Genomic DNA, 16743 nt, shown 5'->3' with positions numbered 1-16743 from the left:
AAATGTCTACTCCAACCACAGTTTCGTCTACTGAAATATATGAGGCGTCTACACAAAGCACAGTTTCGTCTTCTGAAATAACTTCGACGTCTACTCCAATCAGAGAAATATACTCGTCATCCAAAGTTGCGTCTACTGAAATAACTGAAATGTCTACACCAACCACAGTTTCGTCTACTGAATTAACAGAAATGGCAACCCCAATCATAGAAATATTCTCGTCATTCACAGATTCATCTATTGAAAAAACTGAGACGTCCACTCCAACCACAGATTCGCTTACTGAAATAACTGAAACGTCAACCCCAATAATAGAAATAATATCATCAACTACAGTTTCGTCTACTGAAATAACTGATACGTCTACTCCAATCATAGAAATATTCTCGTCAATCACAGTTTCTTCTTCTAAAATGACTGAAACGTCTACGCCAACCACAGGTTCGTCTACTGAAACAACTGATACGTCTATGCCAACCACAGTTGCGTCTTCTAAAAAAACTGAAACATCTACTCCAGTCATAGCAATATTCTCGTCGTCCACCGTTTCGTCTACTGAAATAACGGAGTCGTCTACTCCAATCTTAGACATATTCTCGTCATCCACAGTGTCGTCTACTGAAATAACTGAAACGTATACTCCAATCATAGAACTATTCTCGTCAACCAAAGTTTCGTCTACTGATAGAACTGAGACGTCTATGCCAACCACAGTTTTGTCTACAGAAACGTCTACTCCAATCATAGAAATATTCTCGCCATCCACAGTTTTGTCTACTGAAACAACTGAAACGTCTACTACATTCATAGACATGTTCTCGTCATCCACAGTTTCATCTACTGAAATAACGGAGACGTCTACTCCAATCATAGACACATTCTCGTCAACCACAGTTTCGTCTACTGAAACAACTGAAACGTCTACGCAAACCACAGTTTTGTCTACTGAAACAACTGAAACGTCTACTCCAATCATAGAAATATTCTCGCCATCCATAGTTTCGTCTACTGAAATAACTGAATCGTTTATGCCAACCACAGTTTTTCCTACTGAATTATCTGAAACGTCTACTCCAATAATAGAAATATTCTCGTCATCCACAGTTTCATCAACTGAAGCAACTGAAACGTCTACTCCAATCATTGACATGTTTTCATCATCTACAGTTTTGTCTACTGAAACAACTGAAACTTCTACTCAAATCATAGAAACATTCTCGTCATCCACAGTTTCGTCTACTGAAATAACTGAAACGTCTACTCCAAGCATAGAAATATTCTCGCAATACATAGTTTTATCTACTCAAATAACTGAAACGTCTATGCCAACCACAGTTTTGTCTACTGAAATAACTGAAACGTCTATGCCAACCACAGTTTTGTCTACTGAAATAACTGAAACGTCTACTCCAATCATAGAAATATTCTCGTCATCCATAGTTTTGTCTACTGAAATAACGCAGACCTCTACTCAAATCATATATATGTTATCGTCATCTACAGTTTCGTCTACTGAATCAACTAATACGTTTACGCCAACCATAGTTTCGTCTTCTGAAATAACTGAAACATCTACTCCAGTCATAGCAATATTCTCGTCGTCCACCGTTTCGTCTTCTAAAATAACGCAGACGTCTACTGAAATCATAGACATATTCTCGTCAACCACAGTTTCGTCTACTGAAATAACTGATATGTCTTCTCCAATCATAGCAATATTCTCTTCAACCAAAGTTTTGTCTTCTGAAATAGCTGGAACGTCTACGCCATCTTCATTTTCGTCTACTGATATAATTGAAACGTCTACTCCAATCATAGACATATTCTCGTCATCCACAGTTTCGTCTACTGAAATAACTGATACGTCTACTCCAATCATAGAAATATTCTCTTCATCCACAGTTTCGTCTGCTGAAATAACTGAGACGACTACTACAACCAAACTTTCGTCTACTGAAATAACTTGGACGTCTACTCCAATAAAAGAAATATTCTCGTCAACAACAGTTTTGTCTACTGAAATAACTGAAACGTCTACTCCAATCATAGACATATTCACGTCATCGACAGTTTCTTCTTCTGAAATAACTGAGACGTCTACTCCAATCATAGAAATATTCTCGTCAACCACAGTCACGTCTACTGAAATAACGGAGACGTCTACTCCAATCATAGAAATATTCTCGTCATCTACAGTTTCTTCTTCTGAAGTAACTGAGACGTCTACTCCAATCATAGACATATTCTCGTCATCCACAGTCACGTCTACTAAAATAACGGAGACGTCTACTCTAATCATAGAAATATTCTCGTCATCCACAGTCACGTCTACTGAAATAACGGAGACGTCTACTCCAATCACAGAAATATTCGCGTCATCAACAGTTTCGTCTACTGAAATAACGGAGACGTCTACTCCAATCATAGACATATTCTCGTCAACCACAGTTTCTTCTTCTGAAATAACTGAGACGTCTACTCCAATCATAGAAATATTCTCGTCATCCACAGTCACGTCTACTGAAATAACGGAGACGTCTACTCCAATCATAGAAATATTCTCGTCATCCACAGTCACGTCTACTGAAATAACTGCGCCGTCTATGCCAACCACAGTTTCGTCTACTGAAATAATTGAAACGTCTTCTCCAATCATAGAAATATTAGCGACAACCACAGTTTTGTCTACTGAAAGAACTGAGACGTCTACGCAAATTATAGAAATATTCATGTCATCAACAGTTTCTTCTACTGAAATAATGGAGACGTCGACATCAACCACAGTTTCGTTTACTGAAATAACTGATACGTCTACTCCAATCATGGAATTATTCTCGTCTTATGTAACAACTGAAACGCCTACTACAACCACAGTGTCGTATACTGTAACAACTGAAACGCCTTTGCCTACCATAATATCCTCTTTTGTAACAAAAGCACCGCCTACTCCAACCACAGAAACATTTACGTTGACCATAGTTTCGCCTACTGCTATAGTTTTTACGTCTACGCCTATTCAAACAACGGAAACATCAACTCCTGCCTTTACAACTGTAGAATCTACAAGTATCACTGCAGCTCCTACAACTACAACTGCAGAACATACAACAATAACTGCAGCTTCCACCACTACAACTGCTGCTTCCACCACTACAACTGCTGCTACTACAACTACAACTGATGCTCCTACAACTGCAGCTCCTACAACTGCTGCTCCCACAACTGCAGCTCCCACAACTGCAGCTCCTACAACGACAGCTTCTACAACTGCAGCTCCTACCACTACAACTGCAGATTCTACCTCTACAACTGCTGCTCCTACCACTACAACTGCAGCTCCTACCACTACAACTGCTGCTCCTACCACTACATATGCAGCTCCTACCACTACAACTGCAGCTTCTTCAACTGCAGCTCCTACCACTACAACTGTAGCTCCTACCACCACAACTACTGCTTCTTACACTACAACTGCTGCTCCTACCACTACATCTGCTGCTCCTACCATTACAACTGCTGCTCCTACAACTACAACTGCAGCTCCTACCACTACAACTTCAGCTCCTACCACTACAACTGCTGCTCCAACCACTACAACTGCTTCTCCTACCACAACAACTGCTGCTCCTACCACTACAACTGCTGCTCCAACCACTACAACTGCAGCTCCTACCACTACAACTGCTGCTCCTACCACTACAACTGCTGCTCCTACCACTACAACCGCTGCTCCTCTCACTACAACTGCAGCTCCTACAACTGCAGCTCCTACCACTACAACTGCAACTCCTCCCACTACAACTGCAGCTCCTACCACTACAACTGCTGCTCCTACCACTACAACTGCAGCTCCTACCACTACAACTGCTGCTCCTACCAATACAACTGCAGCTCCTACCACTACAACCTGCAGCTCCTACCACTACAACTGCTGCTCCTACCACTACAACTGCTGCTCCTACCACTACAACTGCTGCTCCTACCACTACAACTGCTGCTCCTACAACTGCAGCTCCTACAACTGCAGCTCCTACCACTACAACTGCAACTCCTACCACTACAACTGCTGCTCCTACCACTACAACTGCAGCTCCCACCACTACAACTGCAGCTCCTACCACTACAACTGCTGCTCCTACCACTACAACTGCTGCTCCTACCACTACAACTGCTGCTCCTACCACTACAACTGCTGCTCCTACCACTACAGCTGCAGCTACTACAACTGCAGCTCCTACAACTGCAGCTCCTACCACTACAACTGCAACTCCTCTCACTACAACTGCAACCATTACGAATTCCACTTCAGAACCTACTACTTCAAACATAACAAGTTCAACACCTTCCACAACAAACAAAGCCGAATCTTCAACTACCTCTCCTGTATCCGTCTCGATCATTGTTGTCCTTACTTTCCCGGTCAATATGTCAGGGATAGATTTTCTGAATCAAACTTCTGATTCATACAAAAAACTGGAAAGCGATCTTCAAGCTGAGGTTAGTGTTTTAAACATTCTATTCATCCGCTTAATGATACTGCATTGCCAGATAAATAATCTCAATTCACGTCATTTTCCGATTTTTGCCGGTGTATATATCTGCTTATACATTTACAATAAATGTAATGATGTATTGAAACTAGGGATGTCAACGAATATTCGGATACTGTTTTCCGAATCGAATATTCGGAAGAAAAATTAAAAAATCGAGTAATTTCAAAGACTTTGTATTTGTAAAATTTGCTTCAAACATTGTCAAAAAAGTTGTTCCTCGTGTCATAATGTTTATTCCGGTTGGCGCGATAATGCGTCGCTATGGTGATAACAGTATACCGGTCATAAATCCCGCTAACAAAGCCAGACACTTTGTGTCAAAATTATGATAGGTGCAAATCGCGTCGGCAATCAAAACACCGACCTGCACTTGATCCAATAACTCGAATTACATTTAAAATTATCAAAGATTAAATGAGTAAAGGAATAGCCAACTTTGTGTAAAAAACAAATAAGACCGTATGGCAATTAAAACACCGACCCGTCTTGATCTAATAACTCGAATTACATTTAAAATTATGAAAGATTAAATGAGTAAAGAAAGAGCCGACTTGGTGTGAAAAACAAAACAGATCGTTTGCTTATAATCACGTTGTCCAATCAAAAAAGCTGTTAGAAAATAATTTACTCAATCTCTAATGAGTATTTGCGTATCGTATGGTCCAAAAATTAATTAATTACTCAATATTCAATCAGGTATTATACTTAAAGAAGTGTTTTTGGTATTGCACCCTCATTTAATTGAAAATATTATTTATGCTACACGCATAAAGTAAATATCTGTCCACCTACGCCTTCCGCTGCTTGGAAGTATTTCACGAAATCATCCGATAAGAAGTCACCGATCCAAGTGTCTTTTAAACGTGACAACTTTGAAAGACTGACTGTTTAGTCTGTTAAACAGGTTCAAAGTGTGTTGTGGCTATGTACATAATTCGTTTAAGTTCAGCTTTAATTATATGTAGCTGTTTTGTCATGTAATTATTTTGTCGTCATGTAATATAATGTTTCTCGTTCTATTGCTGATGTACGATATTAATAGTTTAAAAACAGTTTTTGTCATTCAATTTTAACAATAAAAAGTAATCAACAAAATCAGCTTCGAATTAGCGACGGCAACGCTGTGTCAATATTTAGTCACTTCCGGTGAACTTCCGGTAAAAACGAAAGTAGAATTCATGGAGTAATGGTACGGTTAACGAAGTTGACTTTTTTCAACAGATGTTGACCGAATATCCGAATATTCGTTCGGAAGGGTGACCGAATATTCGAATACCGAAATCGGTATTCGTTGCCATCCCTAATTGAAACACTATTGGAAGAGAGCCTTTTTAAACGAGTTAATGATAGTATTCCACAATATTAACGATTTGTACTTTTTCAGTTAAGGAATCTGTACAAACAAACTCTTGGTGATCGACTACTGGACATAATCATCATTTCTATAAGGTAGAAAACTTTTTAAAATTTTACTTGTCACATAAAATCGATTCATGGTAGTTTATCTGTTAATGTCGAAGTTTTCATAGTTTTGCAAGAAGGTTATATAAATAAACTTTTTCATTGAAATACAAATATAAGTATAGCTTTTAATAAATTAATGGTTTCATACATACCGGTATAAATTCATGGATGCTGTAGACAACGTTTCGGTTTGCAACAAAACAAACATGACATAATATTTATACATAAAAGAGCCCTACTTTAAATAGACTGTTTACTACTGTTTATAATACTCGCATATTGTTCAAACATTTTTCAGAATAAATTTATGGAGTTTCCGTCTGATTAACTATTATTACATCAGTACAAATAAAACATTGGTGTTCAGATTTGGAACCATGATTTGATTTGTTTGTTTATTTAGCTGTTTGATTGCCGTTAAACAGTATTTTCGTCATATCACGGTGGTCAATTAAGAATTCAATACTTTTCCAGACTAAGCTGATTTTCTTAGTGCTTATACTTGTTCCAGTAACAAGTAATTTGCTCTACATGGCAAAGGTAGTGTGAGAGTATTACAAAGTTCATGACCAATCCCCGGACGTTACGTGACCTAAATACATGAATGTTTGATACTGTACAGGTACTATTTAAGAATATTAAATAGATCAGAATAAGCAATACAGTGCTTAACTACTCCATTTTAAGAATGTATGAAATGGTAAATAATACTTTTGTGAGAAGGAAACATACATAGACAGTTTCTCATGAATACGGTATATCAAATCTGCAAAATTTGTCGGGAACGTAAAATGCAGAATACAAAATGCTTCATTATACTTTGTGCTACTCTTTTCCTGTATACATGTATTAACATTGTGAAATTAATTATAAAAATGATAATAGCGATTTGTTTTTGGGTGCACTTTTCTGATGTTACAAAGTCAATACAGCGTCATCAAGTCGATAAAGGCCAATATTTAACACCGCTGTTATTTTGGGTTATACTTGGCATTTTTGTAGACAACCTTTCACATAATAATGAACGGGCAGCGTTTGCGTTGCAAAGTGTCTATTATTTATACTGTTTTTTTTTATAGGAATGGAAGTATGATTGTTGAATACAAAGCAACATTCAAAGACTCCCCCGAAGCTAAGTTGAATTTCGCATCGGCCAACATTGGAATTGTCAGTGGTAACAAGACAATAACGGTCCTTAACAATACGGTCTCAGCGTCCGCTGTGCGGATCAACAACATTTCAGGTAAAATCAAATGTGTAATTTATTAAAACAATATTCAACTTCTAGACAGTGTCAAATTTAATGGAATGCCAAGTTTGATCCCAAAATCAGTTGAATATTTTTCTGGTTTAGAAGTCTCTTTGCATATTAATTAAACCTCATCGGAAGGATATGTTTAACACCTACACTAAACGATGTTTTCAGTTACCAACAGGACATTGAGTGAGAACGTATGTCCTCTATTCGAGGCCAGTGGAGGCTGTGGAAACGGGTCCCATTGTGAAAACCAGGCCGGAAAACCAGTCTGCCGTGTGACGTAATAAACTAATATACTTAACATTTAAGATTAAAATCTACTATTTACAATAATTCACGATAAGACCCGTGGTCAGTTTATAAATTTATTTATCCAAAACGATTTCCGATATACCGGTACACTTCTTAATCGTATTGAACAGTTAAGTCATGTTTAATTAGCTGAACTTCCTGTTTGATTTGCGCGTTTCAACATATGACCCACTTTCGTATGATGTTTCAAAGTAGAAAGACGCATCTTGTCTAAGTTTCGTTTACAGTAAACCTACTGTAACGTTTCAACATATGACCCACTTCCGTATGATGTTTCAAAGTAGAAAGACGTATCTTGTTTAAGTTTAGTTTACAGTAAACCTACGCCAACCGGAGATATAAGATTCGTGTTCTTGTTTCTCGGGCCCGTCATGGTCCCGTATTTATCTTGTTTTATTAAACTATTTTGTGGACTTTGAAAGCGTCAGGTTTAACCCATTTATTCCTAGCGTCTAGAAAAAAGGCCTTGGCAAACAGCGTAGACCCAGATGAGACGCCACACGATGCGGCTTCTCATGTGGGTCTGCGCTGTTTGCTTAAATGAATTTCTGTAAGAAATATTCTAAATATAGAAATAAATATACTAGACATCCCTAATTTTGGAAATAAATTGATCCAATTTAGAAGAATGGGAGAGTCCATTAAGCATAAATGGGTTAACAGCAGGATAAATCTCAAAGTAATGTTCTGCGAGTTGTGGGCGTCAGTATTCTATCGATTTTCGCATCAGATGGATTTGTTAATTGCGGTTTTTACTTTTGTGATTGACACTTTATTCATTCCCGAAAACATTAATCAATTGATGCCATGAGTTATTTTTTTTACTCCCGTCATTGGTCTAGTTTTTAAGTAGGAGATAGAATTTTTATCGACGGTATGTCGAGCGCTAGAAATGCAATTTGTATGATTTATTCCATGGAAAATCATGCTTAATTTATTAAAGTTTAAAGTGTAAGTTTACTCTAACATAAGCGCGTACACAGTTGCCGAATGCATGCCTGATTATTTGTCTTTATCAACTTTAAGTTTGTTTTACTTTCAGACAAGCTGATGGCTCTAGCGGTGAGTTACCCTCACCATTGACATTTAGTTTCAATTGATAATTATTTCTCCAACATTTTAAATGAATGGGAACTTTACATTACGTGTGTGGAAAACACATTATGAGGTGGCATGTTGTTCACTTCTTCAACAAATGCAATTTTTATTTGTTGGAAAAGTAAATAAACGACACAAATTAGCCAAAAATATAAGAAACGTTCCTGTGAATGTGTATTTTGCAAAAGCCGTTTAATTTCTTTTTGTTAATCTTTAGATTAATTAAGTAACTATTTTGCGTCAATAGCTTACAACTGTTCTAGAACCAATGAAGGTAATCATCATCATCGCTTCGGTCTGCGGGTTTCTCTTCCTGATCCTCGCTGTCGCCATCGTCGTTTTGATCGTACGAGTTTATCGCAAAAGACAGCTGTGTTCGTCGTCATCATTTTCTGATTCTATGTAAGTGACAATATCATAATTTGGAATATACCATTCATTTTTAGGACACGTGCATAATATGTTTTTGTCGTATCACGAATTATTCCTTCCAACAGCTCACATCTTGTTTCAAATTGAAACACGAAGGGAGCTTATTGTCGTTTTTTAACCCGGTATACCAAATGCTATTACTTTTTTCAGCGGCTTGTGTTTATTCCTCCGATTAAAATTAAACTGTTTGTGTGTATGTATTTGTTTGTGTTGATTTATAAAATATCATTGCTCATTTAACCCTTAAAGCGCTGGAGCCGAATTTTAAAGGCCTTTGCAAACAGTTTGGAACCAGATGAGACGCCACAGAACGTGGCGTCTCATCTGGATCCAAACTGTTTGCTATTCTGATAGTATTCTTTGAAAAAAAAATGAAGAAAATGCTTATTTTAGAAATTCAGCAGACGACATTTTAGCAGAAGACAAATTACCCAGCATGCAAAGGGTTAATCATATTTCACAATAGGAATAATGCTGAATTTGTCATTACATATGTATAAATAGTATTACACATTCTTTTAACGTAATAGTATGGTTTTAAATATACATGCAGATAAGAGGAACAATCATGTTGTATATGAATATAATATCTTTGACACAATGCCAATAACAATTAGGATACAACTGAAAATCAGTTAGGATATTTAATACTTGAAAAGTAATACATCATACACACGGTCATTGCAGTTCCGAAAAGGACATGGAGTGGAAGGATTACGGACTCGCCTTCGCCCCGTACATGGGCTATTCGGATTGGAGAGAACATGCCGTCGGCTTCGGATTCGACCACGCCCAACCAGGGTCATGGGCTGGGATACCACGTGTCAGAAACCTCGATGCGGGACTAGCTGAGCAACGTAGTATTGGACCTTGGTCAGTCGTCACGTGGGATACTGACCGTCGGTCTGAAAGAAAAACATAAGGCATTGCCTAATGTATCCGAACACTGTGAGTGCTGTTAGTCCTCTAATTTTCAAACTATTTCAAGCGTGTGTAATCTTATGGCAAAACAAACTCTTCATGCATGTGCAAAACTTGATACATTCAGAATATTCAACGTGTATCGTCCTGGGACGAAACTTTACGCACATGCATTATGCCCCTTTTTCATAGAGCGCTTCTAAAATTATAATCGCTCGGGAACGTTTATACCAACAACTTCATGTGAAAATGTACGTATTCTTCAGTAGAAACCATAATAATGTTACTCTCATGTTGGAACTTGAATCGCATCACGCCAACTGAATAAGCTATTAATATTACATGGGTGAAATAGTAAGGCAAATATGTTTGATGTGTATGCAGGAGTTCTACTTCTGCTTTGCCGGTATCACTAGAATCGATGCAGTCGACGATTTTGTGAAAACACCCTTGTGCAGGACACTTCCGATGGGACTACTGTCTCTTGTGGCGGGACCATGTTAACTGCTGGAGGATCATGCATAGGAGCTCGGGATCCGTTCGACAACAAGGGCAATACAAACTGCAAAACTCCATTTCAATCAGGCATTTTAGCGTGCTTCGTGTGCATCGACGCTTTTCTTACTTGTGCCCAAGAAGTCTTACCCAGATTGATTAGTTTGTTTTTAGTACATGTTGTATTGTTACTGCAAAGTGCGATACAAGTATTTGTCGCTTTATGTGTGATTGGTTTTGGTAAAAGATTTCGCCGCAATATACCTCATAATCATGTTTTTATTTATATTGCATTCTAAAGTACGTTTTATAACGCCAATGTATTTGTATACATTGTGAGACATACATATATTTGCACAATTTTTCTAAACGGTTTTAAAATACCAATCTAATTGTTATGATTTTGTTGAATTGTTCATAAACCCAGTGTTTATATTGATTTATATAAATGCACACGTTTCTATGTCAACACAGCAATTAACATTGTTCTCTTTTGTTTATTTAAAACTACAAAAAACAACAACAACTACATGAAGGACTAAATACTCTCTTGAACATGTTAAAGGCTGCAAACTAAAGGATCTTTATTAAAAAAAAGAAGCGTGAATGGCTGAATAATTTTTTTATAAGACGTGCGAACGTACTGGTCATTATTCATTGTTATGGGTTGGTACTTCTCAAGCCCTATGCTTCTAGTCTCGTCTAAGCAATCCCATGAAGTCAATGTCAAGGTTATTTCAGCCCAGTACTAGTATGGGCTCGTGTTTCGGGTTTACATCTTGAAAAGAAAAACAACAACACACGATATACCTGGTTGAACATTTTTACTAAAAAAATCAACTGCTGCTTTTAAGTCAGTTTGGCCCAGAAATTATGCATTTATTCGTGGGTTCTTGTTGTACGTAATTAAAAAAAAGCCCATCTCAGTGTGAATGTTGGATGACACAAATGACGTCGGCAAGCTCTGTTAGACTTTTCTTTAGCATTCATTTGCACAAAATAAGACGGTAGAGAAAGGGTAGGGACCCCGTAATCCAAAAGCATTTTCAAATAGCCGGTTCTTAGACTTGAACTGTTTGTAATACGGGCAAAAGCCCGCGAAGCGGGCGTCGACCGTTTATTTGTATCAATTTTCTGAAACACAGAGAGACATTACCTTATATGCTATCAAGTCAAATAATTCATGCCGTCATCTTTTTTCGCGATGGAAAATCAAAGACCGCTGGAGCAACATAGGCACTTCGACAAACGCTACATGACACGTAGATGCATTCCTCAAGAAATAATACGTCATGGCAGTGATTATTGTGTAGCGAATTCGTACTCTAAATTATTGTATTATATGTTTTCTCAACGCCAAATGCGAGTTTTTGTTTTTCTTCCTGTTTCCTGTTTCCCGGCCTAACGCCGTTACGGGAATAAGCCAAATACCAAAGACTGCTATACTAAATTTCGCGATCACTTTTTCCAAACATAATGTTCAGAAATATAACCCGTCTAAAATGTATTGCCTAAATCCCGACGCAATTAATCGAATAAGATTAGTCTCGAATTTATTTTATTCGTTCAATTCTGCACATTATTTTTATTATGATCATCATAAATATAAAAATATATATTTAAAAAGCCTTTTTTGTTAAAATCATTAACCCCAGCGTTGTTTAGAGGTCTTAAATTTAAAGGGAGGTCACCACTGCGAAAATAACAATACCGAAATCCAGCATCCGGTGTGTATTCCCTAATTCCGGTCGCGAGCGGTGCATTTTTGGTATTCGTCTGCAGCACATATTGAGGGAAGAACTGTCCTGTTGAGAGCTCCTGGTCTTGGTATATTTTATTTAAAAAAAAGGGTTTATTTATGAATTATAATTGAAAACTAAATAACAACAACCAACTTAAATATAAATTGGTATAATTATCCACATAATTAACAAATTTCACATAATTTCTTTATTCGAATCCACATTTGTGTTATTCAAAGTATTGGTAGTCAAGAAACTTCACGTTTTCATGTATTTATAGTATAGAAATTTCAACATTTAATTTCATATTCATGTAATTCAGTTGTATATATTATTTTTACTGGCATTTTTTCACTACTTATTAAAGACTTATTCCAATTATTATACTATTTCAAATAATTAAGCTTTTGCCCGTAAATTAGGTAGCACCTATAATCCTATTATTTTAAGTTGAGCAGTGTAGATTTCTGAACAGAGTAGGGATACACGCTGGGCACGTATTTTGGGTCATCTTTATAGCAACGAAAAGAAACCGCCTTTTAGAACAACGAGGCTGACGAATTAACGAGGTATTTTATGTGTCAACGTAAAGTGACACGCTGGTTTCAATAAAAGATGTATAATTGGCGTCGCACTGGAGAGCGGCGACTAGTGTGTAATGCATTTTTTTTCGCTTATGGAAGGAGAAGTTATTTTACGGATCAATGTATATATTTTTGTTTTAAGAATATCTTGCATAGTGGTGATTTTTTGTGTAAATTAGTATAAATAAGTACTGCATTTGTGCCTATTACATGTATTACAACATTTATTGCCAATAATGTAAAGCTAATTGTTTTAATTTATAACTGATCCACAACTGATCACTGGGGAAAGATCACAGGGACTAGGCAAATACGCGAAACTTTCTGGTTTTGTATAAAAACAAAATATTTTCAACGTCACGCATTATTGATTGTAACAATGAGTTGCGATAAAGGAAGCAGCCGCTTATCAAGGAGGAGCTGTGTCCCAGCAACCCGTTTCCCTAGAGTAAAGCACTCCTCGAAGTTTTTTTTAAGAAGCACATATAGAGCGCGAAGCGCGACACGTATTACTATCCAGGTGGTATGGGCCTTTTAGCATTATCCGACCATTACGTCCATAGTTATCTTCCTTAGAATTTGAGAAATTTTGAAATCGTTGTTCGAAGTCCAAAATTTTCATCCGATTATTCCCAAACTTGCACAGGTTTTTTTTATCAATGAGGACCCAACCCAAACTCTATATGAGCAATATCAGACCATAAGTCCAGAATTATGTCTCTTTGAATTTAAAAAATAAAAGTGAAAAACTGCTTGGTTAGGTGATGATGTCAACATTTTTCACCAGATTCTTTCCAAACTTACAGTGTCTTCATATCAATGAGCGTTTTTACCTCATTTAAAATGAGAAACATCGGGACAATAAGTCCGGATTTTTTTTCTATTAAATTTGAAAAAAATAAACAATTTCCACTTGTTTAAAAGATTTCACAACTTTCGTCTGAATCTTTCAACACTTGTTAAGTGTTTTTATATCAGTATTACTCGAACCCTATTGAAAATGATGAATATCAAAGCAATAGATATATTATGATATTTTACTGAAATTCAAAGTATTGTGAAATGCAGCTTCTTTATGCAATTAACAGTTTTCATTCATTTTTTTTTCAAACTTTTACAGTGTTTTCATATCAATGAGTACTCAACCCCTATCGTAAATGAGCAACGTTAGAATAAGTTCAGAATCATCTCCCCTTGAAGCTGGGAAAAATATGAAATTACGCTTACAAGAAGAAGCAGATTTTTTAAAACCTACACAGTTCTGTTCCATTAATGAAAACTGCACACGGATGCCAGTAAAAAAAGGAAACCAATGTAAATAAAATGAACTATGAACTATTTGGGGGTTACAACACAACATCATAAATAATGGTTATTTGGGGGTTATAACACAAAATTATATATAATGGTTATACCAGTATCTTTTTCTATTTTGTTTAAAATAATCGGCCAATATATTAATATTTACAGTAGATAGTAAAATCGTTCCATGTAACTTCATTGAGTGCCCTTTTCACTGAAATTCCCGACGCCCTTTGATGCTTTGCATCAATACTTATCTTGTAAAAGTATGCGCCAAATAATTGGGCTCGAGGATGCGATATAATCAACCTTACACGTAGAACAAATACAATTGCGTCATGAATTAAACACTCATTTCATTGATACCAATTGATGTATCTAATCTAGATCGTTTTTGTAAAGTCATCAAGCATGCATACACCATTTATCTTTAATTCGTGTCTACATCTATGCTCTAGAAATATTCACACACCTGTGAAATGACACGTTGTTCTCGTATTGAAAACACTATACTTCAATTACATGTACTATTCAAAACAGTCGGTGCGTACATCTAAACTTAATAATTTGAAATATAATTAAATAGTTATAAAAATTAATAATTATTACAATTTACCACTGTCGTTAATTCATTCATTGTAATCACGTAGTGTTTGTTGAACTTTTTTTCTAACATGACAGGTCATCGACCTGTTTAATACCGCTCGACACATTTGAGCCGCATTTTTCGAAAACTGGGCTTGATGCATGTAATTTTAGTGTCGTCCCAGATAAGCATATGCAGTCCGGTCATGCTAACCAAGGACAACACTCTTCTCAGATAAGCATATACAGTCCGGTCATGCTAACCAAGGACAACACTAGCCCATTTGATGGAATTTTTCGTTTAAAGGAAGTCTCTTTTTAACGAAAATCTAGTGTAGGCAGAAAGCGTTGTCGCTGATTGTTGTTCTGACCGCACATTCATTAAGCCAAATTTTCACAGAACACGGCCCTTTTAAGTAACGATGCCTTTTACTGAAGTATTATTGCTAAGCAACAACCTATATGATAATTTAATTTCAGTAATTCTATTCATTCCTTCCCAAAATAAACATGATATTTATTTTGGGAACTCATTGTTAAGAAATGTATATTTGTTGTAAAATAAAAATGCAGTATTCTTTATAATGGGACAGACTACCCTATACACTTATTTATATTAATCTATTACTTATAGTGTTGCGGAAAACATTTAAAATTGAGCATATACGATTTTATTGCATATATTTCATTCGTGCATTTTCAAAAACATATGAAAATGACCAAGGAATTTTATATAAATGTAATAGATAATAATTTATTTATGGTACCTTTGATCGAATATTGTTCATTCCGATAAAATGTATAACGTATAAGTTTAAATCGATTCCGAAAGTTGAACTGAAATGTTTGCAGACACAAACCTGGGTATCTTTGTCGAATGAACGAATCTGCATACCGGCAGATTAAAAGGTGTGACTTGTGTACATGAACATTTTCTGATGTACAAAAAACCCGCTGCATTTGAATAAAATCTATATTAGGGACTACAGCTTCTCAAATTTTATTCCAGTTTTTGTTATTCATCACTGTTGTATCTGTTTTCCTAAAAGCAATAACATCGTATATATTCGCTCTAATGTGTTTGTACAAAATGGTATATTTTCATTTTATTTCCAACGCGGACATTTTGAAAAAAATACACTTCAAAAAACATTCACAATAAATTTTAACCACAGATAATGAAAACAATAACACTTAATTACTTGTGCAATATTGATTAATAAGTAAGAAAGTCTTATCATAATGTGACACAGGTATTGTTTATGCGTCGCTGTCTAGAGTATAAGTATTGAGTTACTTCAAAACTATTCCAAAGTTCATGTCCATTATTTTAACATATTGAAAACAGAACAATATACACCGTTTAATTCTGAAAGGAAAACGTTCAGTATTATTGAAAAAACAAACCTTAGACAGTGTGTGAAGTTCGTAAGAATATTTAAATACGGAGTTAAAAATAAGCATATTTGCTTTCATTATATACCGATTTCCTTTTACCAAAATGAATAAAAACAACCTTCGGCTGTGTTTCTTGAACGTGTGTTTCAGTTCGTTCGCCATCCTTTGTGGTAAGTTCATTTTATTGTTGAACTTATAATGCAGTACATATATTTTCTTTTTATATGGCGTGCTGAATTCGAGCTGTTTTGGTCAATCAATGTCTAGCGTCCGCCGTCGTGCGTCGAATGTTGTCAACAATTACCGCATTTCCACCCTAGGGATCACATGTTTTGTCCAATCTGAATAAAACTTAGTCAGAATGTTTATCTTAAAGGGATCTTTTCACGGTTTGGTAAATTGACAAAATTGAAAAAAGTTGTTTCAGATTAGCAAATTTTCGTTTTAGTTATGATATTTGTGAGGAAACAATATTACTGAACATTTACCATAGTTCAATATAGCCATTGTATGTATCTTTTGACGATTTCAAAACCTAAAAATTATAAAGCGTTGCAACGCGAAACGATTGAATAATTTGGAGAATTCTGTTGTTGTTT

The 16743-nt window shown here is 36.1% G+C and overlaps 2 protein-coding genes across 2 annotated transcripts; both read left to right on the top strand.

Annotated features, from left to right (window-relative positions):
• Positions 1-1694: 1694 nt before the first annotated feature.
• LOC127878646 (uncharacterized) lies at positions 1695-4330 on the top strand. The gene is made up of 2 exons (XM_052425174.1): positions 1695-3539; positions 4211-4330. The coding sequence occupies exons 1-2, from the start codon at positions 1695-1697 to the stop codon at positions 4328-4330; spliced, it is 1965 nt and encodes a 654-aa protein (XP_052281134.1).
• A 4565-nt stretch (positions 4331-8895) lies between these two features.
• Positions 8896-10101, top strand: LOC127879859 (uncharacterized). Its single transcript, XM_052426931.1, has 2 exons — positions 8896-9087; positions 9805-10101. Exons 1-2 carry the CDS (start codon positions 8954-8956, stop codon positions 10037-10039), a joined length of 369 nt encoding a protein of 122 aa, XP_052282891.1. The 5' UTR covers positions 8896-8953; the 3' UTR covers positions 10040-10101.
• Positions 10102-16743: the final 6642 nt, after the last annotated feature.

This window comes from Dreissena polymorpha, chromosome 4 (assembly GCF_020536995.1).
Source record: "Dreissena polymorpha isolate Duluth1 chromosome 4, UMN_Dpol_1.0, whole genome shotgun sequence".
Taxonomy (NCBI): domain Eukaryota; kingdom Metazoa; phylum Mollusca; class Bivalvia; order Myida; family Dreissenidae; genus Dreissena; species Dreissena polymorpha.
This window is presented reverse-complemented; position numbering and strand designations above follow the sequence as displayed.

Excerpts from the sequence above, each read along its gene's own strand:
- LOC127879859 (XM_052426931.1), top strand. The coding sequence starts at position 8,954 with ATGAAGGTAATCATCATCATCGCTTCGGTCTGCGGGTTTCTCTTCCTG. Across the intron at positions 9,088-9,804 it reads TCATCATTTTCTGATTCTAT|TTCCGAAAAGGACATGGAGT; the intron begins GTAAGTGACAAT and ends CGGTCATTGCAG.
- LOC127878646 (XM_052425174.1), top strand. The coding sequence starts at position 1,695 with ATGTCTTCTCCAATCATAGCAATATTCTCTTCAACCAAAGTTTTGTCT. Across the intron at positions 3,540-4,210 it reads CTCCTACAACTACAACTGCA|CTGCAGCTACTACAACTGCA; the intron begins GCTCCTACCACT and ends CTACCACTACAG.